A 27,076-nucleotide genomic window follows, 5' to 3' on the forward strand; every position below is an offset into this window, starting at 1 on the left:
GATGATCGTCCATAAAAGATTGGGTTTCCGCAAGATTTTATTTATAGCCAAGAAGTTCTGGTCCAGCCTACTAGATTTTTAGTTATGATAGATAAGGACATTTATCATCGTGAAAATGTGTTTGTTCAAGGACGAGGATAAATAGCAACGCACAACAAGGGTTGAGCATCAGTACCTACACTTACGTACACATACATCATCAACTCCAAAGTGTAAGATAGAGACAACGGCAATGGCAACGAAGTTAGTTTCTACTTTGGCCATCTTTTTCATCCTCGTTCTCGTCATCTCTTGTAAACTAACAAACTCCGTAGTATTCTCGAACTTTATGATTCTCATGATACATAGTGTATTTCTCGCAGTCATATATATGTGAATTTTCATTTTTCTTAAATTACTGTGCATGCAGAAACGCGTGGGACAGAAGCCCATGGTGACGCGTGCCTGAAAGAATACGATGGCGAAGATGGTTTCGCCTTGTGCGCGCCTCTGATATATCCGCCGTTTTGTTATACAAGGTGCAGATCGGACAAGGGTGCTAAAAGTGGTAGATGTGTCCGGGGAGCCACAGATCTCATGCCTATATGCTTATGCGACTACTGTGGCGGAGAACTTCCCGGACCGTTTATAAGACAAGTTTGAATCTTGCAAGTGTCATATGGTTTGCTTTTGAATCAAGGGTAATAATCCAATAAATAAATAATGTGACTTTACTCGTGCTATGTCATAACTATCAGAGATATGTGTTGGTATTCGATATAAAATTATTACTAACTAAAATTAAGATTTTTGGATATATCATTTAATTTTGGATTTTCGGATATATTTTTCAGTTTTCGGTTGAGATTGGGTTTGGTTAGATTAACTCGGATAAAAGAATTCATCATCCGTTCGGGTTATATATTTGACAATTCGGTTGGGTTTAGGAACCAGATTTTCCGTTTTGATTTCCGTAAATCGATTTTATGCCCAGTCCTAGGAGTGACATAAGATACCTGGAATATGGACTCTTGTAATACTCTCTATATATCATGTCTGAAATTGTATTACTCTCTGTCATGTCTCTAATAGGCTAGCAACCATATTGCCAGAAGAACTGAAATAATGTTGGTTGGTCGCATGTATGCAAAACCATGTCGGATCCAAAACCAAGCACCACTTCTATCATGATCCAAATTAGAAGAAGAGATGGCATCCTCTCGAGTGCCATTAACTTCAAGCATTATGTTTTGGCATGTACCCTGCATATTAATAAATTCCTCATTTTCATATCATCATCATCCACTGTATTTTAGATCCTCCATATAAGCATCACCAAAGTCGTCCGATTAAGCTCATATATATAAGCATCCGACGACCTCCATCACCAAAGTCCGATCAAGCTCATATAAGCATCAACAAAGTCCAATCGAGCTCATACACCTCCAACCAACTACAAAAGAATGTTGTGAAGACCAACATGTAAGAACTGCCGACGTTAAAGTTTTTTTTGATTTCGATTTCTATAGAGAGGGTTTTGAATTTGTTATGTGTTGTATTGAAGATTAGCATACTCCTTTAGGACACAAAGGAGAAACTAGTTTTCAATAAGTACACGTTGTGGCCACAACCGCACACGCAAAAGCTGCTACTCTGTATTAAAAACTCGTATGTGTCATGGTTTGTGTAAAAATAAAGGTTAATGGTCCACTAATTAATAATAAAGGTTAATGGTCCACTAATAAATATAAAGCAAAGAACCGTACGACTTTGTCTTAAGTAATTATATACTTTGGCATCCTTTAACTAGATGATAAGTGCGACTCTGCTTCCGTAATTCTGATTTGTCAAGAGTGAAATTTTTTTTGTTTAGTTCAGTTTCCTTTATCTCCAACGTAAGCATGTATTCGTTTTTCATGATGTTTACGAATCCAGATAGGTGGCTACTTTCTTTAATAATATCTGGTTCAGTTCAGTTTCATTAGTCTTCAACTAATTAAGCATATTGTTTATATTGTTCTTCTATAAACAATTCTGTCACGCTTTTCGTGACTTATCAAGATTCAAGAATACGAAAAGATACCAGACGCGGTTCTAAGCTGGTGTTGGAGCTTGGAGGTGCTTGAACACAAGGCCCACAATATTCTTACAAAAAAACAAAATATATATATTATACGGTCCAGATTGTAGAAAACAAAATACTTTTAAATTTGGTATTAAAGTAAATAACATGTATAACGGTGATTGGTGATCGACTATAAAAGATAGGGTTGCGTACCATATAATTTGTTTTATATCCACGAGGTTCTGGTCCACCCTAGTAGATTTTTATTGATGACAAACTAATAACATTTATCCTCGTGATAAATGTTTCGTCTCAACTACAAGGATAAATAGCACGTACCACACCAAGGATTGAGCATCAATACCTACAATTACACATACATTATCAACTCCAAAGTGAGAGAGAGAGAGAGAGATTAATGGCCATGGCAACTAAGTTAGTTTCTGCTTTTGCCATCTTTTCCATCCTCGTTCTGGTTATCTCTGGTAAACAAACAAACTGCGTAGTATTCTCGCCAAATTTGTTTATCTTTTATTAGACTAGTTGGTTTTAGTTTGGTTTAATACTTTGGTTAACACAATTTTGCTTAACCCTGTTTAGCTGTTGTATATATATTCTTTGTACAGCTAACTTTACTAATTAATGAAAAATAAGAATCTTATTTCTTCTAACAAACTTTCTAATCTCTAATATGGTATCAGAGCCATCAAACTCTTTCTTCCATTGATTCCGATCTGGTTTTTGCTTCATCCGAGCTCATCTCTTCACTCAATCATGGTGGCTATAGCTCGTGGTATCAGAAAACCCACTCGATCGAAGTCAGGAACAAGTTCCGCTACTCGCAAACCGTCGCGATCAACTGGTGATGTCGAATCTCCTCCGAACTCTCCTCCAGTTACCAGATCTAGAGCAACCGGAGCTTCGCAAGCCATCGCATCACCGCGATTCTCAGATCCGACGCCTTCTCCGTTCTCTATGCACAGCGCAGATCACCCAGGTTTGATTCTTGTTGCTATACGTCTAGATGGAACAAACTATGATGATTGGGATGCTGCTATGCGTATTGCTTTGGATTCAAAACGAAAAATCGGATTCATAGATGGAAGCTTATCTCGTCCTGATACATCGAACCCAAGCTTTCCTCTATGGTCCTGTTGCAATAGTATGGTGAAATCGTGGTTGCTCAACTCTGTTTCTCCAGATATTTATCGAAGTATCTTGAGAATGAAATATGCTTCTGATATATGGAATGATTTGTATAGTCGTTTTCACATGAGTAATTTACCAAGGACATTTAATCTCACTCAAGAGATTCAGGATCTACGTCAAGGATCCATGTCTTTGATGGAGTATTATACCAAGTTGAAGACGTTGTGGAGTAGTCTGGAGAGCACAGAAGAACCAGAAGAACCTTGCATATGTGGTAAAGCTGCTCGTCTGCAACAGAAGGCAGAGAGAGCTAAGATTGTTAAGTTTTTGGCTGGTCTTAATGAGTCTTATGCAATTATTAGGAGACAAATTATCATGAAGAAGGTTCTCCCTAATCTTGCTGAGGTTTATAAGATCCTTGATCAGGATGATAGTCAGAAGGGTTTTTCATATGTGGTGGTTAACCCAACAGCTTTTCAAGTGTTAGAAACTATAGTTTCGAATACTTCTGATCCAACTATCTACTATGTCCAGACTGGACCAAATAAAGGAAGACCTATTTGCTCATTCTGTAATCGTGTTGGTCATATTGCAGAAAGGTATTATAAGAAGCATGGGTTTCCTCCTGGTTTTACTCCAAAAAGAAAAATGGTTGACAAGTCTCAGAAACCTCGTCCTGTGGCTGCACAGGTTGCTTTGGTTAATAATGAATCTGATGACACACCATCTACTTTGGAGGACATGGTTGGAGGGATGAGTAAGGATCAGATATAGAAGTTCATTGCCATGTTTAGTTCTCACCTTCATGCTCAAGGTCCGAATAACAATGCCACAGTTGCAAGTACCTCACAGTCTGACAACATTGGTATTGCTTTCTCACCTTCCACTTATTGTTTTGTTGGTATTTTGATTATTGCTCAACATGCTCTTTCGAATAAGACATGGGTGATAGATTCAAGAGCAACACATCATGTTTCACATGATAGAAGTCTTTTCTCGACCTTAGACACTGCTGTAGTGAGTTCAATGCATTTACCAACGGGTCCTACTGTGCAGATCAGTGGTGTTGGCACAATAAGAATTAAAAGACACAATGTCCTTAAGAATGTGTTGTTCATTCCAGAATTTAGGCTGAATTTGTGGAGTATCAGTTCTCTGACTGATGATCTTGGTTTCAAAGTGATTTTTGATACATCTACTTGTGAAATTCAGGATCCTATCAAGGGCCAAATGGTTGGTCAGGGTAAACGGATAGCAAACTTATACATACTCGATGTTGGAGACCTATCCATTTCTGTTAATGCCATGGTGGACATCAGTTTATGGCATCAGAGGCTTGGTCACGCATCGTTACAGAGGTTGGATACTATCTCAGAGTCATTGGGAACTACTCGACACAAGAATAAAGGATCAGATTATTGTCATGTTTGCCATCTCGCTAAACAGAAGAAGTTATCTTTCCCTTCTCCGAATGATGTTTGTAATGAAACCTTTGAGTTATTACATATTGACATTTGGGGGCCCTTCTCTGTAGAAACGATTGATGGTTATAAATATTTCTTGACAATAGTTGATGATCATTCTAGAGCTACTTGGGTATATTTGCTTCGAAACAAAGCTGAGGTTCTCACAGTTTTTCCTGGTTTTATTCAACAAGTTGAAAATCAATATAAAGTGAAGGTAAAAGCTGTCAGATCAGATAATGCACCAGAATTAAAATTTGCAAAGTTGTATCAAGAAAAAGGTATCATGGCTTATCACTCTTGTCCAGAAACTCCAGTGTAGAATTCAGTAGTTGAGAGGAACCAACAACATATTCTGAATGTTGCTAGAGCACTCATGTTTCAGTCTCAAGTTCCTCTTTCAATGTGGGGTGACTGTGTTTTGACCGCTGTTTTCCTTATCAATAGGACTCCATCTCCGCTTCTCTCAAACAAGACTCCTTATGAGCTCCTTACTGGTCAGGTAGTGAAGTATGATCAACTAAGAACTTTTGGTTGTCTTTGTTATTGCACAACTTCACCGGAACAGAGGCATAAGTTTCAGCCGAGATCAAAGGCATGTCTCTTTTTGGGTTACCCTCCGGGATATAAAGGTTATAATTTGATGGATTTGGAGGGTAATGCAATTTTTATCTCACGAAATGTTATCTTTCATGAGGAGGTTTTCCCATTAGAAGTGGATCCACATTCTGACAGTCCTTTGAAGCTGTTTTCACCAATGACTCCTGTGTCCTCAGGTATTCCACATTCTCCTTCTTCTTCTTCTTCTTCTTCTTCTTCTCCCCAACAAATTTCTGATCTACCACTACAAATTTCTACACAAAGAGTAAGGAAACCACCTGCTCATTTACAAGATTATTTCTGCAATTCCTTGCATTCTGATATACAATATCCTATTTCCTCTACTCTTTCTTACTCCAAAATTTCTCCATCTCATTTGTGTTATATCAATAACATTACACAAATTCCTATTCCTACAAATTTTGCTGAGGCACAGGACAGTAAGGAATGGTGTGATGCAGTTGATACTGAGATTACTGCTATGGAGGCTACGAATACTTGGGATGTTACTACTCTTCCCAAAGGTAAGAAAGCTGTTGGTTGTAAGTGGGTGTTCACTTTGAAATTTTTGGCGGATGGTAGTCTAGAAAGATATAAAGCTCGCTTGGTAGCCAAGGGGTACACACAAAAAGAAGGATTAGACTATTAAGAAACCTTTTCTCCAGTAGCAAACATGGCTACTATCAAGTTGCTTTTGAAAGTTTCAGCTTCTAAGAAATGGTTTTTGAATCAACTTGATGTATCTAATGCTTTCTTGAATGGTGAGCTAGAAGAGGAGATTTATATGAAGTTACCAGAAGGTTATGCAGCCAGAAAAGGAATTTCTTTACCTAAGAATGTTGTTTGCAAGTTGAAACGGTCCATCTATGGTTTAAAGCAGGCCTCACGGCAGTGGTTCAAGAAATTCTCTTCTTCTTTGCTTTCTCTGGGTTTTATGAAGACACATGGAGATCACACATTGTTTATCAGAAGTTGTGGTGATGAATTTGTTGTGGTTTTAGTCTATGTTGACGACATAGTTATTGCCAGCACAACTGCGGATGCTGCAACAAAATTAACTGATGATCTTCGTAGGAGTTTTAAGCTTCGTGATCTGGGTACTCTAAAGTATTTTCTCGGTTTGGAGATTACTCGTAATGAAGCAGGGATTTCCATATGTCAACGTAAGTATGCATTGGAAATTTTGACTTCTACTGGAATGCTTGGCTGTAAACCATCGAATATTCCTATGGTGGCTAATTTGAAGTTGTCTAAAGAGGATGGTGTTTTGTTGGAAGACAGAGAAATGTATCAACGTATAGTTGGGAAGCTTATGTATCTCACTATTACACGGCCAGACATAACTTTTGCAGTGAATAAGTTATGTCAGTTTTCTTCTGCACCAAGGACATCTCATTTACAAGCCGCTTATCTGGTTTTGCAGTACATCAAAGGCTCTATTGGACAAGGTTTGTTCTACTCTGTTTCGGCTGACCTTACTCTCAAAGCTTTTGCAGACTCAGATTATGGCTCTTGTCCAGATAGTCGACGATCTACTACTGGTTTTACAATGTTTCTTGGTGATTCTTTGATCTCTTGGCGTTCCAAGAAACAACACACAGTTTCACGCTCCTCGGCTGAAGCTGAATACAGGGCTTTATCTCTTGCGACATGTGAACTTCTTTGGCTAAAGATTCTACTCAGGTCATTACGAGTGTCTACTACGGTCCTTGTTCTATAGTCTGACAGTACTGCAGCCATTTATATTGCCACCAACCCTGCATTTCACGAACGGACCAAACACATTGAAATTGATTACCATACGGTTCGTGAACGTCTTGATAATGGTGAGCTCAAGCTGCTTCATGTCCGCACAGAAGATCAAGTTGCAGACATTTTAACCAAACCCTTATTCCTTCCACAATTTGAACATCTTAAGTCCAAGATGAGCCTTTTGAATATTTTTAGATGCTCATCTTGAAGGGGGTATTAGACTAGTTGGTTTTGGTTTGGTTTAATACTTTGGTTAACACAATTTTGCTTAACCGTGTTTAGCTGTTGTATATATATTCTTTGTATATACGTTACTAATTAATGAAAAATAAGAATCTTATCTCTTCTAACAAACTTTCTAATCTCTAATATCTTTATGATTCATATGTAGGATTAGGAGCCATAGTATATCTCTTGGAGTCATACATGCATGTGAATCTTCATTTGCTTAAATATACGTGTATCTATATTTGTTGTGCAGCGATGCCTGGGACAGAGGCGCATGATGATGACGACTGCCTGAAAGAATACGGTGGTAATGTTGGTTTCCTCTTTTGTGCGCCTCGGATATTTCCGACCATATGTTATAGAAGGTGCATATCGGACAAGGGTGCTAAAGGTGGGAGATGTGTCTGGGGAGATGACGATGTTAAATGTTTATGCGACTTCTGCAGCGACAAACCTTCTGATCAGTTTATAAGACAAGTTTGAATCTTGCAAATGTCATATGGATGGGTTGGGTATTAATCCAACTGAAGTAATGTACCGATGAAAAAATAAAAATAAAATAAAGAAACCTAGGCCTTGCGTGGGTTGTTTTATTGTTTTGATTGTTAAGGATCTTTTGATTTTGTAGAAAACTAGAATTATAATTCAAATATGTTAGAAAATGAGATAATTTATAGTATAAGACAAAGGATAAATCGTACGGCGTTCGATTAATTGACGGCTAATCCAACGGCTAATAATCAACTCTTGTTGTGTGACGTGTGACCAAACAAACACAGTTTAATAGATTTATTCTCTTCCGTAAGAGGGAGGGAGAGAGAGAGATGGGGATATCGGGTTCAAAGCGAGTCAAGACGATTCTATCCAAATCGCCGGAGTTCGACTGGGCTTGTGACTCAGCATACGAGGAGTCTCTATCTCTCGCACAGCATGCTTTCGCCGGGGTTCGTCCTTACCAGCTCCTCTCCGCCGGAGCTCACATCCACCGGAATCTTTCCTCTCTCCGGTTCCCTCTAATTACGAGGTGGGTGTCTTCCTCTCCGAGTCAATCCCAAGTCGACTCAGCTCTCCGTGTCATCATCTCTCGATTCGCGGCGGCGGAGGAGGAAGACGATGAGATCCTCCTCCGACCAGAGGAGTTCAAGGAATGGGCTTTGGAGGTTTTCACGGAATCCGTTGTGGGAAACGCGAGGAAGGCGATAGCGAGTCGGATACCATTAGGAATCTTCGGAATCGCTGGGATCGGAGCGGTGACTCGGTCGAGTCAAAACATGATCGGAGCAACGATTGGTGTGTACGCGATCGGAGTTACTACTTCGGTTTTTCTCAGCCTCTCCTAATTACAAATCTATATTAGTTTCGGCTTTTTAATAAGTTAGTTTTGTTAACCAAACAAAAGTATGATGTACTATAATACTACTGGCTACGTATTATTTATTGATTAAGCTAACCAGAAATTCTCAAAATATGATTTTAATTGTTTCATGAACCATCATTAACTGTTTTAATCCAGTCCACATGTAAACAGACAATCTTATTATAAATGTACATGTTAAATAGGTTATTCAAAAAAAAAAATGTAAATAGACTTTGAGACTTTATTTATTTTTTATCCCTCCAAATTGCAGAAATTTTCATACTAGTAGTCATATATGTTGAAGTTAAACTTTTTGGTTAGATATGATTATTTTTTATTTTTATTTACATAGAATATACGTCTTATCTTAAACAAATAATATTTTTGCCATTTACAGACAATCGAGTTTTTTTGTCTGATATATTAGTAAACGAGAGACAATAATATAGTTCAAAAAAATAAAAACAAAAATTTAAAAATAGAATCTTTTGTGGATTATAAAGAATGAAATAGAGATGTCGACCGAAAAAAAGGAAATAGAAATATTGAAGCTTCAAAATGACCACGTGAGAAAACGTCAGTATCCTGCAAGGCAATCCAGAGATACAGATTTCCCTTTAACAAATCTAGAAAGGACCGTTACTGTCATACATAGGAGTACTATTTACACTATTTGGTTTTTCTTTATGTTATTTTGTTTGATGAAGTTAATATTATTGACCAAAAAAAAGTTAATATATTATACACAATTTTACAAATAAAATTCCATAAATCTTAATGTTAAGTCAATATATAGATCAGATATAAATATATATATATATGTATATTTAACTTATATTATACGGTCGAGTCAAAATATGATCGGAGTTGCTACTTCGATTTTTCTCAGCCTCTCTAATTAAACAAAAAAAAAACAAAAAAGATTAGTTTAGTTCTTCTTCTACTTAAATCTGCTTTTAATAAAAGTTGGTGTAGATTTTTAACAATCATATAACAGCATACTCAGCATCCGTTTCATTAATCAAACAAAGTATGATTATCATCGGTTGCTAGTAATTTGTAAATAACCTTCACTGTTTTAATCCAGTCCACATGTAAACAGACAATAATGTTATTACTAGTAACTGTAATTTGTAAATATATAGATATTGGGTCTTGATTTATGTATTTTGCGCATTATCCCTCTCAATATCATATTTTTTCACCCGTAATAGTTATATATATATTGAACCTTATAAAACGAGAGTCAGACAATAATAGAGGTAGAAAACAAATATAAAAATCTGAATCTTTTGGTTTGAAAGAAAGAAATAATGGAGCTACCACGTGAAAAAACGTCTTTTACTGCAAATAGAGAAATACTAGATTTTACAAATCTAGAAAGGACCGTCGCTGACACTGTCATAGACATTTTTTTTTTCCTTGTTTGGCTCCGAGTGTTATTCGTACTTATATAGTATACATAATTTTACAATAATGAAGCAAAAAAAAAAAAAAAACTTTAACTTAAGCATGTATTGGGTGTTTTTTTAAAGAAATGGCACTGGATTAAGCTTCTGTAATTTTTTACATGCAATTAACTAAGTAATACTTAGATTAGATATAATATAAGTGGTTACTTTTTTAAAACAATCGGTAGGATTATTTGCATGCATGGCAGTCCTAAGCCAAGTGTTAGAGGAGCTTGAGCAAGTGGCTCATGGAGAAAATCAGTTTTTAAGCTTTAATGTGTACTAATAAGTTAATAACAGTCCTGGTTGGGTCTACTACAAAAATAATGCATAAGGCCATAGTGATGACATGTAAATGACTTGTGGTCACGAGGCTCCACACAACAACCGACAAAAAATAAATACGACGACAATAAGTGCTGCTGAGCATGAGTCCATTTACATACACATCAAATTGAAAGTGAAACAGAGAGAATAGAGACTAATCAGAGAGAAGATGGGCATGGCAACGAAGTCAGTTTCTACATTCGCCATCTACTTCATCCTCCTGTTTGTCTCTGGTAAATTATTGTAACTTACTACTCACATATTTGTTAAAATTTGGGGTTCATACGATCCAATCCATAAAAGTATTTCTAAGCTCCGTGATCGCAGCAAACTTTCCATTACATGTGCTTAAATTTATCTGAGCAGAAATAGCTGAGATAGGAGCTCAGGATGGTAGCCAGTGCCTGAAAGAATACAGCGGTGCGCCTTTAAGCTATTGTACGGCTAGGATTTATCCGTCGCTGTGTTATCATAAGTGTCGTTCGGTAAAGAGCGCGAAAGGTGGAAAATGCAATGGTCTTAAATGTTTCTGCGATTTCTGCAGCGGCAAACCTTCTGCGATCAGTTTCTAAGTAATGTTTGCATCTTGCATGTCATGTGTAATGGTTTGTGTAATAATGAAAGGTAAATGGTCCAACAAATAATGTAATGATGAATAAGTAAAATCCAAATAAAGAGACAGACTTTGATTATGTTACTACTTACTAGCTTGAAGACATGATATATGCGTGAGAGACAGAGAGAGACTCCGGTTTCTGTAAATCTGATTGTCACTCACGAGAGTGAACAAGAGATCTTTTTTTGAAATACTAGATGACTGATAAAAGTTTTAATTAATAATAGTTATAATATAGGTCTGAAATCTAAATGGTAACACATATACTGAAGAATGGTTGAGGAATTGCAAGAAAACCAAAAATGTTACAACATTTGATAGAAATTGAGGATTCGAAGAATTAGTGTAATCGATGAAATTAGAATATAAGTGGATTTTTTAAAATTAATTAGTTTTTTAAAGTTTTCTTTTCCTTTTGTCGGATGTCAGCTTTTTATATGTTTGTATTAGGTGGTTTCTTTTTATATGTTTGTAGTAGGTGGTTTATCGTGTTACGTAATAGGGTCCTTTTCATAAATAAGTTACGTAACAATCTTATTTAAAAATAAACAAAAAAGTAATAATAAAATTTTCTTTTAAAACAACAATTTGATAAGATTCGTATAATTTCATTGTTTTCTTGGTCAAAACTTTGCTGGTCCCCAAATTCACCCAGAGTGAGGGGGTCTCCTAGAAATATATACTTATATGATATGTCAAACCGATTTAAACCGGGACAAAACCTATATATTCCGGTTAATTTGAAGTGTGATGATGACTAATGGCAGCTGTTAACTCGTGGTTCTCGTGGTAAATTAGTTTATAAATAGCACCACAGCAGTTGTTGAAGCATCAGAACCTTTTTACACATAATAAACCCCAAATTAAGAAGAGAGACAAAGAGAGACAAAGAGAGAGAATGGTCATGGCAACGAAGTTAGTTTCTACTCTCGCCATCTTTTTCGTCCTCGTTTTGATGATCTCTGGTAAACTAACTAAACTTCGGTATTCTCGCATGTTTGTTTTAAATTTATGATTCATATATATGATCCATACATATATATATATATATTGTGTATTTCTCGCAGTCATATATGTGAATCTTCATTTGCTTAACTATATGTGTATCTACATTTGGGACAGAAGCTAATGCTGACGAGTGCCTGAAAGAATACGGTGGTGATGTTGGTTTCCAATTCTGTGCGCCTCGGATATTTCCGTCGTTTTGTGTTTCAAGGTGCCAAGCAGACAAAGGTGCTAAAGATGGTAAATGCATCTGGGGAGATGACGGTGTTAAATGCTTATGCGACTTCTGCGGCGAAGAACTTACCGAACAGTTTATAAGACAAGTTTGAATCTTGCAAATGTCATGGTTTGCATAATAATCCAATAAATAATGTAACGATGAATAATAACATAAAGCAACGACTTTGCTTTTGGGTTAAATCGGCTTCCGTAATTCTGATTGTTACATGTGAACAAGAGATCTTTTAATTTTAAATTTAGTAATTTATATGAGTTTTTTTTTTTAACTCACAAACTATAAATATTTTTGTCGGCCACAAAAACTCACGAAATAACTAAATCGTATATATATTGGTCATAAATCGTAATCCTCCAAAGGATTATAATTTATATATATGTTTGATGGATCATGTACGACAAGAAAAAACATGCATATGGCGTCCGATTAATTTTAAGACTAATAGTAATTAAATTAACTTCTGTTGAGTCATGTGACGTACTGACGTGTGCACAACTTCACAACAATAATCTTCGGAATCGCTGGGAACGGACGCGGTCAAAACACGATCGGAGCAGCGTTTGGAGTTGCTACTCAGATTTTTCTCAGCCTCCTAATTAAAAAACGATTACTTTTGTTTTTCACTAGACGTTTCGCGTTTGCTTGTGTTATTATTACTAATTAATGTCTAAATGATGATAAGTGGATGTGGATCTCCTTAAAACCGATCTCGCACAAGTTATAGATCAAGCATGTGTCAAGAAGATTTCCATCTAGTCTTCCTCTCTTTCAGCCTTCGATACGCAAACCAAGTTGAAAAAATCGCTTTCTTTCTTAGTGTTTTCTACTTATGATGCAATTTCATACGCTTATGATGAAGATTGGCTTCAGAGTTTTATGTTGATGCTGTAAACTCAAAGGAATAAAATGAGGTTAGATGTGACTTCGGTTTCCTCATGGGTGAAGAAGGGAACTTTTACTAAAAAAAAAAAAACAGATAATTGATATAAGACATTAAAAAAATATATATACTCACTAAAAGAACGTAACTAAAACTAATATTGGTAGTATATCATAATTTGAATATATATTCTTTTGAATATAATGTTAAATTATATTCAAAAGAAAAATAAATTTTTTTACCTTGTAAATGCAGAACTGTTTGGAAATTTTATTTAGAAAAACAGAAAGATCAGTTTGAATAGGATCCGGCTGCAAACCAGATTTAAATGCGAGCGTCTCCTCTCTCTCCAAGTGTGCTCATGCGGTGGTTACAGACATTCTTATCGATCAGTTTTACCAGTTTTTCCGTTGTTGACGGAGTGTCTCCATTGCGTCTGTCGTTTTTTTCTCTCCAAAGAGAATGATAGTGTTTTGAAAAGTATAACCCAAAAGAAACATGTTTGTAGTATCCAATACATTTCCCAAAAGTAAAGATACAACCTCTTTCCAGCCAGCCGTGCAATTATGTAATAGAAGTCCTTTCACTAATGCCTTCCACACGTGCCGCGAAAAGGGACATTCAAAAAACAAGTGCTCCCTTGTCTCAAGTGGATGACTGCAGAACACACAGCTTGAATTAGCATTTGAGTTCCATTGTAACATTCTTTCCCCTGTTGCTAATCTATTTTTTGCCATCAACCATGTAATGAAGGCATACTTAGGAGTAGCGTGTGGAAACCAGATCGCTTGGAAGCCCTGCATTATTGGATGAGCAGTGCTAATATTTAACCATGTATTCTGTTATAATTTGAATATTAATTAAAAATATGTCAAAATTTTAATAGACTGACTCGGTGGTAGTTATTTATTTTGAACTTTCAAGGTTCTACAAAACTATTGATTAGTTTTTGCCATTTACAATATACTACTATCTTAAAAAGAAATAAATAAACAAAGTAGAGAAAAATACTTATAATAAAATACTTATAGTATTTTTGTTTCATCTACTATCTTATAATTTGTACTATGTGCGATCAAACAAATTATAATAAAATGAAAATGAATAGTATATCCAATCGTTATGGATCATAATATCCGCAAATATTTCTTCTGCTGTAAAAAAATTTCAATTTTATTTATTTATTATGTAAACTCATTATATTATCATTTAATGTAGTCACCTTTTTTCTTATAATATTATTTAATCCAAATTCATTACACAAATATATGATTCATCATAATCGACCGTACTATAGTAAAATAAAAATGTAACATATTTCAATCTTTTACAAATTATATATATCTATAAATATTTCCTCAAGCTGTAGTGCGGATCCCATCGTAGTTTGATAAACAAAGGAGAGGCAATAATCGGAGTAAAAAGTTACAAAAATCGAATCTTTTGGTTTTAAAAGAAAGAAATAATGGAGCATCAAAAGGACCACGTGTGAGACAGCAAAACAAAAATAAATAAAAGGACCACGTGAAAAGTGAAAACAACTGTCTTTTTGCCATATATCTAGAAGGGACCCATCAGTGTTTCAGACTTTCAGTTATTTGTTTTTTCTTTCCTTTTTGGCTTCGAATATTTTGTTTAAATACAAGTGTCTTTAATAAAATTAACAAATGAAATAAAGCGTTCAGGCAAAGGAACAATGAAGTCTCTCAATCTTCCTCCTTTTTCCTGTATAAAATATGTTATCCGTTCATATGTGCATTGCTAAAAAAGAAGGAACTTCTGTTTTATAGACTTATAGTAATCATGCATATGAGCATATCAAGACTTTTTAGGAATATGAAAAGATAAGTGACAATCGGTAGGACCATTTACAAATAGCAGATTAGCACACCCGGTTTAAATTAGCTAGTGTTGAAAGAGCTTGAACACAAAGCCCACCATACTTTTACAGAAAATTAATGTATATTATACGGCCCATAATTGTAGAAAAACATTATTTTTGTAAAAATTTGTATTGAAGTAAATTAAATAACATGTATATTGGTGATTAATTACTAAAAAAGATATCGCCTACAAGACTTTTTTTTATTTTTTAATCCAACCTAGAGGTTCTGGTTCACTCTACTAGATGTTCAGTGATGACGGAGCTAACAACATTTATCACGATGATAAATGTTATGCCTCAACGACAAAGATAAATAGCCCCACAAGGCCACAACAAGTGTTAAGCATCCGTACCTACATGTACACATACATTATCAACTCCAAAGTGAAACAAAGAGATTAGAGACGAGAGAGAGAAGAGAGAGAGAGAGAGAGAGAAAGAGAGAGAGAGAGAGAGAGAGAGAGAGAGAGAGAGAGAGAGAGAGAGAGAGAGAGAGAGAGAGAGAGAGAGAGAGAGAGAGAGAGAGATGGCAAGCAAGGAAACGAAGTCAGTTTCTACCTTGGCCATTTTTGTCATCCTCTTTTTGGTCATCTTTGGTAATTAAGTGGTAAACTAACTACTAACTCCGTATTTCTCACATATTTGTGATTCATACGATCCAGAGACTATTCCTTTTTGGTGATCACAGAAATTAGTTTCATGATGTGTGACTTTTATTTGCTTAAATCTATATATGCATGTATATACACGAGCAGAAATATCCGAGATAAAAGCGCGGGATAGCAAGTGCCTGAAAGAATACGTCGATGCGTCTGCAAGCTATTTTTTGCTTCTTCTTTATCCGTCAATGTGTTATCATAAATGCCGTTCGGACAATGGCGCGAAAGGTGGGAGATGCGTTGATCTTAAATGCTTCTGCGATTTCTGCAGCAATAAACCTTTCGATCAGTTTCTAAGCAGTGTTTGAATCTTGCATGAGTAATGAAATAATCAAAGGTAAGTGATCCAAGAAATAATGTAACCATAATTAATTGATTGTAGATACTGAGTGTTGATTTTGTTTTTTGCTCTTTATTCCTCCAGATACTGTATCAGGTAATTTCATGTAATTTACTGACCGGTGGTAGTTAATTATGTATTTTGAACTTGTAACTTTGTAAGGTTCGACAAAACTATTGATAATTAATTTTTGTCATTTACTTATCTACTGTATATGAGTATATCCTATCTTAAAAATAATGGATAAATTAGTAAATAATTAGAAAAAAAAACTCGAGTGTTTTTTGTAAAAACGAGAGATAATAATCGAGATAAAAAGTCCAAAAATCGAATCTTTTGGTTAAAATAAAGAAATAATGGAACTTCAAAATCACCACGTGAAAGACATCTTCAGAATTCTAGAATTGTCAAATCTAGAAGGGACCTATGAGATATTTTTTTTTTTTTTCTTTTTTCTTTTTTCTTTTTGGCTTCGAATATCATTGGTTTAATACACTATATTAATATATACTAATCATTTGACATCATTATAAAACACAAATGGCCATACATTCTTCGTCAAAGTAGCAATAAACATTAAGGCAAAGGAAGAATGAAGTCTGTTTCCATATTCCTTGTTCTGTTCGTCTTCTTTGTCGTCGTTTTTGGTAAGTAATTGTGACTTAATCTTATATAGTTACTAGTTACTACATTACTACATATACAAGATGATCACTATATGCAGAGGCACCAGAGAAGATTGAAGCCGGTGACAAGTTCAAATGCGTGGTTGAGTACGGCGGAGACGTGGGTCCCACGTTCTGTAACCCTAAATTCTTCCCAACGCTGTGCCGTCAAAACTGCCGGAGCTTCAAAGGTGCGAAAGGTGGTAAATGCGTGAAGCAACCCAAACACAAACCTATCAAATGCTTTTGCGATTACTGCAAAGATGACTAAACTTTACAAGAAACGCAACAAACCGCCCCCTTCTCGCCGTATAGACGTTTTTAGTTCCATATATATTTATAGATGTTCCCTTGAAATAAGGTCCCAATATTGTCATGCATGTATGGAGTATTGTCGGCATATATAATATGTTATCCTTTCATATGTATTAGACTGTTATGTATAGAAATAATTAATAAATTATAACAATGCCCCCTGTTAATGTAATCAAGCATATCAAGACTTATCAGAAAAATATGAAAAGAGAAGTGACAATCTGTAGGATAATTTACATATAGCAGACTAGAAGACCTGATTCTAAGCTAGTGTTGGAGGAGCTTGAACACAAGGTCCTCAATATTTTTACAAAAAGTTAATGTATAATATTATACGGCCGAGATTGTAGAAAAGCATTATCTTTTTATATTTTGTATTGAAGTAAATAACATGTATATTGATTACTATAAAAGATATTGCCTACAAGATTTTTTTATATATATACAAACTAGAGGTTGTGGACCTTGTGGTCCGGCCTAGTAGATATTATTTAGTTATGACGGATAACGACAATAATCCTCGTGATAGATGTTATGCCTCAACGACAAAGATAAATAACACCACAGCTACAAGGGTTTGAGCCCTGCATTTACACATATATACATTATCAACTCCAAAGTGAAAGAGAGAGAAGAAGTTGGGCATGGCAACGAAGTCATCAGTTTCTACCTTGGCCATATTTGTCATCCTCTTTTTGGTCATCTCTGGTAAATTAACTGACTCCGTATTCCTCACATATTTGTTTAAATCTGTGACTCATACGATCCATAGAGTATTTCTCTTGGTGATCACAGAAAGTTTCTATATTATATATGTGACTTTTATTTGCTTAAATTTATATATATATGAGCAGAAATATCTGAGACACAAGCGCGAGATGATGACGAGTGCCTGAAAGAATACACCGATGCGCCTCCAAGCTATTGTCTGGCTTATATTTATCCGTCATTGTGTTATCATAGCTGCCGTTCGGACAAGGGCGCTAAAGGTGGGAAATGCGATGATGATCTTAAATGCTTCTGCGACTTCTGCAGCGACAAACCTTACAATCAGTTTCTAAGCAATGTTTGATACTTGAAATGTGTAATGATTTGTGTAATAATAATCGAAGGTAAGTGGTTCAAGAAGTAATGTAACAAATGAATAATTAAAATAAAAATAAGAAACGCTAGACGTTTCACGTTTGCTTGTGTTATTATTACTAATTAATGTCTAATCATGATAAGTGGATCTGTGGATGTCGATCTCCTTAAGATCGATCTCGCACAAGCTAGATCAAGCTGTGTCAAGAAGGTTTCGCACAAGTTTTATAGTATCATGCATGTAAGGAAACTGAAGTTTCTACAATTAATGTAATATTTCATCAATGGAATGAAGTACAATGAGATAATATCATACATAGAATCTTGTAATTGTGTATTGAAATTTGCACTTAAAAAAGAGTTTCATTCTTCGTCTGACTCAAGGCCTGGTATGTACTCTAAGCTCACATCAAATACCACTGGACTGTTTGGTGCAACTCTAGGCCTCCCTGGAGCTGAGGTTAGACCCTTTGGAAAGGCCAACTTATGGTATAACATTTACAGAAGAAAAAATGCAGAAAGTTAGAAGCTCTGTTACATTAAATGATTATTATGTTATATATCTTGATGAGTATTGCTTACAGGCCCAGGAATGTAGAGTCTGCGTTTGCCACCAGCTTTCATGCTCAAGATTCCTTCATCAAGTCCCTTGATCACCTGTTCAAAAGTATCAGAAACTACCTTTGTAGCTAAAGCTAAATCCTTTACTCTGATCTCTATGAACTTGTTTATCCAATAAGCTAATGTAGATCCAAAAATTACCTGACCAGACCCAACTCGAAAGAGATACGGTAGGCCTTTCTCCAGGGAACTGCAATTGAGTGAATGTGACCATTTGGCAGTAGATTCATTCAGCTAATATGATTCCACGATCAAAAAATCAATCCATTAAAGAAGATCAAAATGTTCTGTTTTTTGTATGGATTGAGAAAGATCACCTGTCAAAGATTTGTCCTGATGGAACCATAGCCACATAATTAGCAGCAACCTACAACAACATTTTGTTTACATATATCTCACCACAGTGGACTCCTTAAGTTACAAACTTACAATGGTTTTGAATCATTCCTTTTACCTGAAAACCAACCGGTGGAGTCGGGCCTCTACCGACTTTGATATCTTTATACTGCAGTCCTGATTCTGTGGTTACCATTGGAACCTTCACTCATATAAACAAAAGAGAAACCCTCATCAGTGTCAAAAAAGGTTTTTATAGAAAGGCCCAAAAAGGTGGTTTTAGTGTGATCTCACCATACATTTTCAAGCTCTTTCTCGCATTCAGCTTCACAGAGTCTTGGTTTATCTTCTGGAGGCAAACCGGCCGCATAAGCCGCAAGTGAGCTCATTGATAATCCTCCTGACACACCGAGTACTAACAGCATTGCATCTCTACGACTAGAGAGACTATTGAATCTACAGCTATGCTCTCTTGTTTCTGAAGCGATGATTCGAAGCTCATGTTTGACTCCTGTAGCTACTATATATCTCGATGTATTTAGATTCTTCTTTACAGAGAGACCATCTCTAGATGCTGAAACTAAATTACATAACTAAGCATGTCAGATTCACAAGAACCCAATTTAAAACATGTGAGTAAAGGAATTGTACAATTCTAACTGCAACCATGCACGCACACAAATGAATGAAGCCGGTTTAATCTGAACTAAACCGCTCTGATTAAGAGATTCAACAAAGGTGAGATTTTTATCTCTGAGAAACCCAGAATCGCTAGTGGATAAGAACATACGAAAAATCGCAACTTTGTTGAAGAAATCAATCAAGATTGATCAGAAGCTTAGGGGGAGGGTCTTACCTAGTGGTAGCAAGAGAGACGGAGAAGAAGCTGCCATTTAATTTTCAGTTTTAAGCTCGAGAAATTTTTACGATTTGATTTGGGCAATTTGGACAGAGGAAGCTTATGATTAGTGTGGATAACGAAATCTCTGATTCTCTGGTTTTTGGTTTGTGCCTACGGTTCTTGCTGACTTGTCTTTTCCCTTTTTTTTCTTTCTCTTTTTTAATTTCGATAGAGATATAGAAACATAAAACTTCAAGGAGTGGGTCATCTTAAAGTCGCAACGGCAAGTAGTTTGTTTTTTCCTACATATTTAAGTGGCGTCCACTCCTCATCATGCAAAACGGTGTCGTCAAAACTTCCTCCGGCGGTTGAATTAGAAACGCTCAAACGCATATCATATAGTATGTAAAAAAATATCCAAACTAGGATAAGAACATAGTTCCAATTATATATGTTGACATAACCAACAACAGATATATTAACTACATTTATTAGGAAAAAAAAATGAAATGGTGATTGCATGCAAATAGATGGAAAGATTAACTTAGAGGGATCCTTAACAGAAACAATGGCATTGTCCTCCATGAGGAAGAGGTTTGCATTGACCACCTTTGCCATTATCGCAACCATTAAGACACCAAGTGTTGCATCTGTCCTCATCTTAAGATGTATTGCATTTGCCGAATTTTGGATGTGAATTGCAGCACAACGAACCACTTTCCGTTGAAATCGACCCTTCAACATCTATATATTAAAAAAAAAAAAAAAAAAAGCTAGATCAGAGCATATAAGGGTTAAAAAAAAAAAAAGAGCATATAAGGGTATAAGTAATACATAAGTATATATACATTTGCTAACTATACGTTAATTCACGTTCGACCTTCATCAAAAACTTGAAAACATTACAAAGATAGTTGTCATGAAAAATCTTAAAAGTTTAGCCAAAAACTAACCAATGGAGAAAAGGAGAACAAGTAGCAAAGCGAAAGACACGAATTTCATGGTTGTGGCCATCTTCTTGAATCTTGATCTTCTTTCTCGTTGTATAATAGTGAACTTAAGTTTGTTTTTCTCTATGTTTTCGTGAAATGGCTATGTTCTCGATCTATTTATATTTGATTTCGCATTGTTTGATGATTCCATGCATAAATGAAAATCTTACGTTATGTTACTCCATGCATAAATAAGACAATCAATGTTATTCCTGAATCAATGGATGGTAATTTTTTTTTTTTGGTGAATATCAATGGATGGTAATTATTACAGTTAATCATCTTTTCATTTCAAAGATAGAAATTATACACAAAGAAGTAATGTCTTTCAATGTCGATACGTTTTTAGTCTTGAGTGTTTTCTTTTAATTAACAACAATAGAATCTCAATATTCAATTTGCAGTTACAGAATTACATTCAAATAAGTGTCCAACGATTTAACAAAAATGCGCAATTTGAGCTATTTTTTTATTTTAGAAATACTAGTGCCCCTAATCCAAATTATAGGTTAAAGGACAAACGCAAGAGCAAAACCACGGAAACAAAATGTTTAGTTAAGAAACTAATTTTAGGGCAAGATGTTAAAGAGAAAGAGACGTTTGGCGTAAATAATTCTGTTTCTGATACAAGACTCTGTTTCAAAGCCAATGTACGTGTGTTGGCTTTGAAAACTTAATTACATTGTGTCAACCTTTGTTCTAGATCCGCCGTGCTTATACATCAACGGAAATCGTTTATCGATATTATTACAAGATTATTAGCTAGTGTACTATTATGATACTTTTTCTTATATATGTGATCTCTTCTTATTCTTATATCGCGCTCTTCTTATTCTTATATCGCGAACATAGGCTACTTCCGATGGATAGAGAGAGACAACTCTAACAAGTGAGGTTATCTCCAGGTTGGACTCCAAGCTTGGCACAATAGTCTTGGAAATACTTAACCCTATTGGCGGCTTTCTCTGTAGAATCTCCTCCGGCACATTCCCTACTATTCACAGCCCTGATAGTCGCGCCAAAGCCCGATTTAAAACTCGTGCGAACATTAGTGGTCCAGAACCAGAAAGCGGTCTTGAAGGCAAGAACTGGATCTTGAGCCACTTTCTCTGGTGAAGCCAATATGTTCTCTTGCAGGTCTCTTCCACAGGCACCGTAGTTGTAGTTCCAAGAGAGCTGGATCGCACCACGACCATAGTAGCCCTTTCCTGGTGCACATGGGAACTCTTGTTTCGCTAAGTCGCAGTATTCTCCTTTTTCGGCCTTGGCTGGTCCATCGATTTCCTCAATGTAGCACAGGGCTACAACAAGATATAATAATATGGTCACAAAAACGAATGTCTAGTGTTGGACATATATATTAGCATATAATAATCACTGATTATATTATCTTATATGCTGAAATTGAATATTGTCAAATTTAACCAACAAAGTCGTAACGAAACTAAAACCTTATATTGTAATGTGACTATCTTTATTAATTCAAAATTATTTGAGCAAATTACTTACACGCTGTTTCTTGGGCGACGTGAGCGAAGAACGCAGCGATTTCACGTTTGGAGATGGAAGCACCGAAGCTAGGGTACGAATTAGCTGCTGCGATGAAGGTGTCGCGGCTGTAGAATCCTTTACCTGCACAACCACCTCTTGGGTTTGTTATAGAGTTGAAGAACTCTGGTGTCACCGTTCCTTCAAGTGAAACAGCAGGATCTCCACCACCGCTCCGACAAGGTCCTGCCTGGCAGCCATCGCCGCAGAATTCGTCGGTCGTGCCACAGTAACCATATTGGCTGCAACATAAGCCAGACGCGCAGCCACAGTTCTGAGCCATGACCGGTTTGGAAACGGTTAGGATCAGGAAAAAGAGAGTTGTGAGAAAAAGGGCAAATCGGTCATTTCGTGATGCGGTTTTAGCGTGATTGGCCATTGTTTTTCTCTGTGTGTCTGTGAGTGAGGCAGAGAGAGATGTACAATATTAGCTTCGTGTTTTATAGATGAAAAATTGTAGACGAAAGACGATGATGGATCCGTGAAGCATACGTTTTTGTGGTACGAAACAGGTATCTTGTAATTTCTACGTCAACGCCTAACGCCTAACGCCACGTATATACTTACTTAGTCCTTTTGCCCATTCGTCACGTTACGTTGGGAATTTCCATACAAACATCGAAATTTACTTTTAAATCTACGGAATTCGTTGTTAAATCAAATATACTTTTGTTAGTGTAGAAGTGTGACGTAAAGTTACCAGAGATAGCATGACATAGGTGGCAAAAGTATATGTAAATTGGTTTTCGTGTGTCTAAAAACGCATGAACCTGATTTTGATTAAATATATTTGCCTAGTTAAAAAAAAAAAAAAGTATGGTTTTGCAGTATTAGATGACAATTTGAATCGGTAGAAGGTTGTTGTCAACTGGTTTTACTAATCCCATGTTGTGTGATAACACAAATTAAGATTTGACAATAGACGTTTGAATTTTGCTTTATTTTTTTTTGTTTTTGGACAAAAGAAAAGACGTGGGAAATTTTGTAAATAACAGAAAAGTCATAAATTGCTGGCAAATATTTTTTGTTGAATAAGTCTTGCAAGAAATAATAATCCCCATGACACTGGATACATCATACATAAAGGATTAATGCATTAAGACTAGTCTATGATGTTGATCTTCTCTTTGAATAGTAAGACTTTCTTCTTTTGTTCCAACCATTTACAATTATTTTTTAAAGACTTTGTACACTAGAAGTCTAAAACTACTTGTGAAAGGTTACTGTATATATCTTTTACTAGTATCTATTTTTATTTCCGTCCCCCATTCATGCCTTGCTTCCCCCACCGGCACCGAGAGTTCCATATGTTTGAATTCAGTCAGGGAAGACAGCTTAATTGATATCTTTGATTGAGACAAGTACCCACCATCTAACAATGATGAAAATAAGACGAGAATTATCCTTTCACTTCTTTCTTACAAGATAGTTATATTCGTGAAAGTTACTAATAATCGATACAAAAGAGAAACGGTAGTTAAAATTGTTCACACTAAATAAAGTTTATAATTTTTTTGAAGCTTATTTAAGTCCATGGCAGGGAGATTTGCTTTGCTTTTCCTCCTTGCTTCACATTTATTGCTCTCGGCCGGTACGTTTCCATACCTGAAATCATGTCTTATTTCATCTCTATTTGTTAACCCTTTTCTTATATGTATATAGTGATGTCGTCGAGGAACTTTACGATAGAGAACAAATGCGATTCCACTATATGGCCTGCATCCTACTCTTACAAGGGATCACTCGAAACAAATGGTTTCCGTCTGGAGAAGGGACAGACGCGTACCATCAAAGCGACGTCGTCATGGGTAGGTCAAATCTGGGGTAGAACGCTCTGCTCGGCCAACTCATCAGGGAGCTTCTCCTGTGTCACCGGAGACTGTGGCACCGGGGAGATCGAGTGCAACAAGACCGTCGTTGAAACGTACAATTCAGCAACTTTGGCAACTTTGGCCGAGTTTAACCTCGCCGCGACTCCTGACGATGGTGAAAACTATTACGATGTCAGCGTCATCTATGGTTACAACCTTCCTTTGCGTGTAACACCTGAGAACAAAAAGTGTGAACGCATTAAATGCGTCGTTGACATGAACGAGACGTGTCCGTCTGAGCTGAGGATGAACAATGAATCGAACAATCCATATGCGTGTAGGACCTCATGTCAGCAAAATCTGTTGCCGGAGCTTTGTTGTGTCGGACTCTACGTCCTCGATAAAGATGTCAAAGCACCGGAAAACTGCAACCGGACTGTCTACTCGAAGACTTTCAACCACGCGTGTCCAGACGCCTATAGCTACGCCTACGACAATAAGTACTTCACATGTCCAGGCTCCTCAAACTTTGTCATCACGTTTTGCCCGTCTAGCACAACAAAACCAGGTTAGTTTCCGCCCACTCGCCTCTGTTTTCAAAGAATTTATATTCATTCTCTCATTATTTACGTTAGTGGGTAGGCCAAACATCAAATTAACCACTAGACATCTGATCCGACCTCTCGTTATTAAAATTTTTGAAGTCAAGATGCTTCAATGCACCATAGGACATATATCGTAGTAATTTAAGTTTGTATTTTATACCGTCGATCAGTTACATCTGTAGATACACCAGACTTGTTTTTTGGACCCATATAGTCACTATGTGAATTCTATAATGGATTAATTAATATGTTGGCAAAACTAAAGCAAATAAGTTTGCTACTTCTATTGAGGATATGTAATTAAGAATTAAGTTACCTGTTGGAGAAGCAACAACACCAGCTAAAGGCCTCATACAAAAATGGAATCTTTTAAGAAAACTCGAGCAGGAACAAAACGTTACTTTATTCTGTTTTTTTTTTTCGACCTACGGCAACGTACATAATTTTACTTTTCAATTAATCTAAATCTTTGTTTGATACATTTGCAGGAATATCTCCATGGAAGTTAAAACTCATAGTTGGTACACTTCAACCGTGTGGCATTACTCACAACTGTCTTACTCATTAATTTGTCATTTATATAACACCTAACTATTGTGGCTTGTTCTCTTGTAGGATTTTCATCAGGTTTGGCTATGATCATCATTATTGCTATTGTGGTAAAGGTGAGAGCAAGTAATATGAGAAAGAGTGATCAGAATAAGAAGAACATGGAAGCATTTGTAATGTTAAAACGATTTAGCTATTCCCAAGTCAAGAAGATGACAAAATCATTTGCGAATATTCTTGGGAAAGGTGGATTTGGAACTGTATATAAAGGGAAGTTACCCGATGGCAGCCGAGAAATTGCAGTGAAGATCTTGAATGAAACAAAGGGGAATGGGGAAGAGTTCATCAATGAAGTAGCTAGCATGAGTAGGACATCTCATGTTAATATCGTTTCTCTGCTTGGATTCTGCTATGAAGGGAACAAGAAAGCTATAATATACGAGTTCATGCCAAACGGATCTCTCGACAAGTTCATATCCGAGAAGATGTCGGAGAAGATGGAATGGGAAACGTTGTACAACATTGCGGTAGGTGTGTCTCGTGGCCTAGAATACTTGCACAACCGTTGTGTATCGAGGATTGTACATTTTGATATAAAACCGCAAAACATTCTCATGGATGGAGAGTTTCGCCCCAAGATTTCGGATTTCGGTCTTGCTAAGCTAGGCAAAAATAATGAAAGCATCATGTCAATGCTGGACGCAAGAGGCACAGCAGGGTACATTGCTCCAGAAGTGTTTTCCAAGAATTTTGGAGGAGTTTCTCATAAATCAGATGTATATAGTTATGGAATGGTGGTTCTTGAGATGATTGGAGCACGAGAAAACAATCAAAACGCTGGATCCAACAACAGTTCAATGTATTTTCCAGATTGGCTTTACAAAGATCTTGATGAGAAGGGAGAAATCATGAGTGTTTTCGCAGATCAGATAATAGAAAAAGAAGATAAGAAGATAGTAAAGAAAATGGTATTGGTTGGTTTGTGGTGTATTCAGACGAATCCACTTGATCGTCCACCAATGGACAAAGTCGTTGAAATGTTAGAGGGAAGTCTAGAGGCTCTTGAGATTCCACCTAAGCCTCTTTTATTTTCATCCGCATCAACAGTTGCAAAAACTACTCATGAGAGTCAAGAGACTTCAAACTTCTCAGAACCAAGTCAAGATACAACACTACAGTACTATTTCGAAGAAGGTGTTCAAGATATTGCAGAAGATAATCAAGATCTTCCTAAAACAAGGCCAGCAGTAATCTTCTAAGATCTTGGGATCCTTCTAACCGTTTGTTGACGAATTTCAATATTAAATTTTGTTGATATCCACCTTCATCTTCATGTAGAAATGAATAAAAATCCAAAAATATTCAATGCATAAGAGTCGATGTTTTGGATTTCAACATCCAAAAACGTTAATTAATATCATAGACAATTATTAGGAAGTCCTCGTAAACTAAGCCAACAGGCGATGAAAACTGTTGAATAGCCAGGTTTTTTGGATATGTCTCGTTTCGAAAATATAAATGTTACACATATATAGAATATATATATATATATATATAAAGTTTTTTTCTTTTTTTTTTTAAATGATGTTTAATTATATTTAAAAATAAAAATACTGTTTTACAACAAATGGAGTTGAAAGTTTCAAGTTGAGTGTATAGAAAGTAAATTCAAAACTATCAAAACTCCTGGCGGTTTAATTGTCCACATGTGAAGAA

At 36.1% G+C, this 27,076-nt stretch overlaps 8 protein-coding genes, 2 long non-coding RNA genes and 1 pseudogene across 12 annotated transcripts; 8 read left to right on the forward strand and 3 right to left on the reverse strand.

Moving 5' to 3' along the window:
• Positions 1-546: 546 nt before the first annotated feature.
• On the forward strand, positions 547-1,725 carry LOC104793283 (uncharacterized). The gene is made up of 2 exons (XR_769223.3): positions 547-680; positions 1,072-1,725. It is a non-coding gene; the product is annotated as an uncharacterized LOC104793283 (long non-coding RNA).
• Positions 1,726-2,818: 1,093 nt separating this feature from the next.
• On the forward strand, positions 2,819-3,967 carry LOC104793284 (uncharacterized). Its single transcript, XM_087456264.1, has one exon. It carries the CDS (start codon positions 2,819-2,821, stop codon positions 3,965-3,967), a length of 1,149 nt encoding a protein of 382 aa, XP_087312390.1.
• A 3,787-nt stretch (positions 3,968-7,754) lies between these two features.
• LOC104793285 (uncharacterized) lies at positions 7,755-8,983 on the forward strand. The gene has a single exon (XM_010519624.3). It carries the CDS (start codon positions 8,061-8,063, stop codon positions 8,574-8,576), a length of 516 nt encoding a protein of 171 aa, XP_010517926.1. The 5' UTR covers positions 7,755-8,060; the 3' UTR covers positions 8,577-8,983.
• Positions 8,984-11,799: 2,816 nt separating this feature from the next.
• On the forward strand, positions 11,800-12,412 carry LOC104793287 (defensin-like protein 4). The gene is made up of 2 exons (XM_010519625.3): positions 11,800-11,952; positions 12,110-12,412. Exons 1-2 carry the CDS (start codon positions 11,886-11,888, stop codon positions 12,319-12,321), a joined length of 279 nt encoding a protein of 92 aa, XP_010517927.2. The 5' UTR covers positions 11,800-11,885; the 3' UTR covers positions 12,322-12,412.
• A 2,924-nt stretch (positions 12,413-15,336) lies between these two features.
• On the forward strand, positions 15,337-16,198 carry LOC109125281 (uncharacterized). Its single transcript, XR_002032442.2, has 3 exons — positions 15,337-15,602; positions 15,751-15,991; positions 16,079-16,198. It is a non-coding gene; the product is annotated as an uncharacterized LOC109125281 (long non-coding RNA).
• Positions 16,199-16,483: 285 nt separating this feature from the next.
• On the forward strand, positions 16,484-17,146 carry LOC104793288 (defensin-like protein 197). Its single transcript, XM_010519626.3, has 2 exons — positions 16,484-16,641; positions 16,719-17,146. The coding sequence occupies exons 1-2, from the start codon at positions 16,587-16,589 to the stop codon at positions 16,928-16,930; spliced, it is 267 nt and encodes an 88-aa protein (XP_010517928.1). The 5' UTR covers positions 16,484-16,586; the 3' UTR covers positions 16,931-17,146.
• Positions 17,147-17,563: 417 nt separating this feature from the next.
• On the forward strand, positions 17,564-18,170 carry LOC104793289 (defensin-like protein 194). The gene is made up of 2 exons (XM_010519627.3): positions 17,564-17,682; positions 17,829-18,170. Exons 1-2 carry the CDS (start codon positions 17,619-17,621, stop codon positions 18,044-18,046), a joined length of 282 nt encoding a protein of 93 aa, XP_010517929.1. The 5' UTR covers positions 17,564-17,618; the 3' UTR covers positions 18,047-18,170.
• Positions 18,171-18,313: 143 nt separating this feature from the next.
• On the reverse strand, positions 18,314-20,093 carry LOC104793291 (peptidyl-prolyl cis-trans isomerase FKBP16-3, chloroplastic). 3 transcript variants are annotated; one of them, XR_015560008.1, is made up of 7 exons: positions 19,871-20,060; positions 19,314-19,594; positions 19,133-19,216; positions 18,996-19,045; positions 18,820-18,912; positions 18,640-18,714; positions 18,314-18,540 (listed from the first exon to the last, which is right to left on the reverse strand). XR_015560008.1 is itself a non-coding variant. In XM_010519628.2 (7 exons), exons 1-7 carry the CDS (start codon positions 19,905-19,907, stop codon positions 18,421-18,423), a joined length of 696 nt encoding a protein of 231 aa, XP_010517930.1. In that variant the 5' UTR covers positions 19,908-20,093; the 3' UTR covers positions 18,314-18,420. The 3 variants fall into 3 exon arrangements, 2 of the variants coding, with proteins under 2 accessions (XP_010517930.1, XP_087311017.1); XM_010519628.2 differs by having other exon boundaries at positions 18,820-18,868; positions 19,871-20,093; XM_087454891.1 differs by having other exon boundaries at positions 18,820-18,868; positions 19,309-19,594; positions 19,871-20,065.
• Positions 20,094-20,262: 169 nt separating this feature from the next.
• LOC109133450 (defensin-like protein 22) lies at positions 20,263-20,911 on the reverse strand (annotated as a pseudogene).
• A 518-nt stretch (positions 20,912-21,429) lies between these two features.
• LOC104793292 (endochitinase CHI) lies at positions 21,430-22,923 on the reverse strand. Its single transcript, XM_010519629.3, has 2 exons — positions 22,357-22,923; positions 21,430-22,148 (listed from the first exon to the last, which is right to left on the reverse strand). The coding sequence occupies exons 1-2, from the start codon at positions 22,772-22,774 to the stop codon at positions 21,730-21,732; spliced, it is 837 nt and encodes a 278-aa protein (XP_010517931.1). The 5' UTR covers positions 22,775-22,923; the 3' UTR covers positions 21,430-21,729.
• Positions 22,924-23,655: 732 nt separating this feature from the next.
• LOC104793293 (PR5-like receptor kinase) lies at positions 23,656-26,730 on the forward strand. The gene is made up of 4 exons (XM_010519630.3): positions 23,656-23,986; positions 24,058-24,774; positions 25,300-25,332; positions 25,427-26,730. The coding sequence occupies exons 1-4, from the start codon at positions 23,929-23,931 to the stop codon at positions 26,617-26,619; spliced, it is 2,001 nt and encodes a 666-aa protein (XP_010517932.2). The 5' UTR covers positions 23,656-23,928; the 3' UTR covers positions 26,620-26,730.
• The last annotated feature ends 346 nt before the right edge of the window (positions 26,731-27,076 follow it).

This window comes from Camelina sativa, chromosome 6 (genome assembly GCF_030686135.1).
Source record: "Camelina sativa cultivar CO46 ecotype springtype chromosome 6, ASM3068613v1".
Taxonomy (NCBI): Eukaryota; Viridiplantae; Streptophyta; class Magnoliopsida; order Brassicales; family Brassicaceae; genus Camelina; species Camelina sativa.

Excerpts from the sequence above, each read along its gene's own strand:
- LOC104793284 (XM_087456264.1), top strand. The coding sequence starts at position 2,819 with ATGGTGGCTATAGCTCGTGGTATCAGAAAACCCACTCGATCGAAGTCA.
- LOC104793285 (XM_010519624.3), top strand. The coding sequence starts at position 8,061 with ATGGGGATATCGGGTTCAAAGCGAGTCAAGACGATTCTATCCAAATCG.
- LOC104793287 (XM_010519625.3), top strand. The coding sequence starts at position 11,886 with ATGGTCATGGCAACGAAGTTAGTTTCTACTCTCGCCATCTTTTTCGTC. Across the intron at positions 11,953-12,109 it reads CCTCGTTTTGATGATCTCTG|AAGCTAATGCTGACGAGTGC; the intron begins GTAAACTAACTA and ends CATTTGGGACAG.
- LOC104793288 (XM_010519626.3), top strand. The coding sequence starts at position 16,587 with ATGAAGTCTGTTTCCATATTCCTTGTTCTGTTCGTCTTCTTTGTCGTC. Across the intron at positions 16,642-16,718 it reads CTTCTTTGTCGTCGTTTTTG|AGGCACCAGAGAAGATTGAA; the intron begins GTAAGTAATTGT and ends CACTATATGCAG.
- LOC104793289 (XM_010519627.3), top strand. The coding sequence starts at position 17,619 with ATGGCAACGAAGTCATCAGTTTCTACCTTGGCCATATTTGTCATCCTC. Across the intron at positions 17,683-17,828 it reads CCTCTTTTTGGTCATCTCTG|AAATATCTGAGACACAAGCG; the intron begins GTAAATTAACTG and ends ATATATGAGCAG.
- LOC104793291 (XM_010519628.2), bottom strand. The coding sequence starts at position 19,907 with ATGGCAGCTTCTTCTCCGTCTCTCTTGCTACCACTAG. Across the intron at positions 19,595-19,870 it reads GTCTCTCTTGCTACCACTAG|TTTCAGCATCTAGAGATGGT; the intron begins GTAAGACCCTCC and ends TATGTAATTTAG. Across the intron at positions 19,046-19,132 it reads CTCCACCGGTTGGTTTTCAG|GTTGCTGCTAATTATGTGGC; the intron begins GTAAAAGGAATG and ends ATGTTGTTGTAG.
- LOC104793292 (XM_010519629.3), bottom strand. The coding sequence starts at position 22,774 with ATGGCCAATCACGCTAAAACCGCATCACGAAATGACCGATTTGCCCTT. Across the intron at positions 22,149-22,356 it reads CGTCGCCCAAGAAACAGCGT|CCCTGTGCTACATTGAGGAA; the intron begins GTAAGTAATTTG and ends ATCTTGTTGTAG.
- LOC104793293 (XM_010519630.3), top strand. The coding sequence starts at position 23,929 with ATGGCAGGGAGATTTGCTTTGCTTTTCCTCCTTGCTTCACATTTATTG. Across the intron at positions 23,987-24,057 it reads ACATTTATTGCTCTCGGCCG|TGATGTCGTCGAGGAACTTT; the intron begins GTACGTTTCCAT and ends ATATGTATATAG. Across the intron at positions 24,775-25,299 it reads GTCTAGCACAACAAAACCAG|GAATATCTCCATGGAAGTTA; the intron begins GTTAGTTTCCGC and ends ATACATTTGCAG.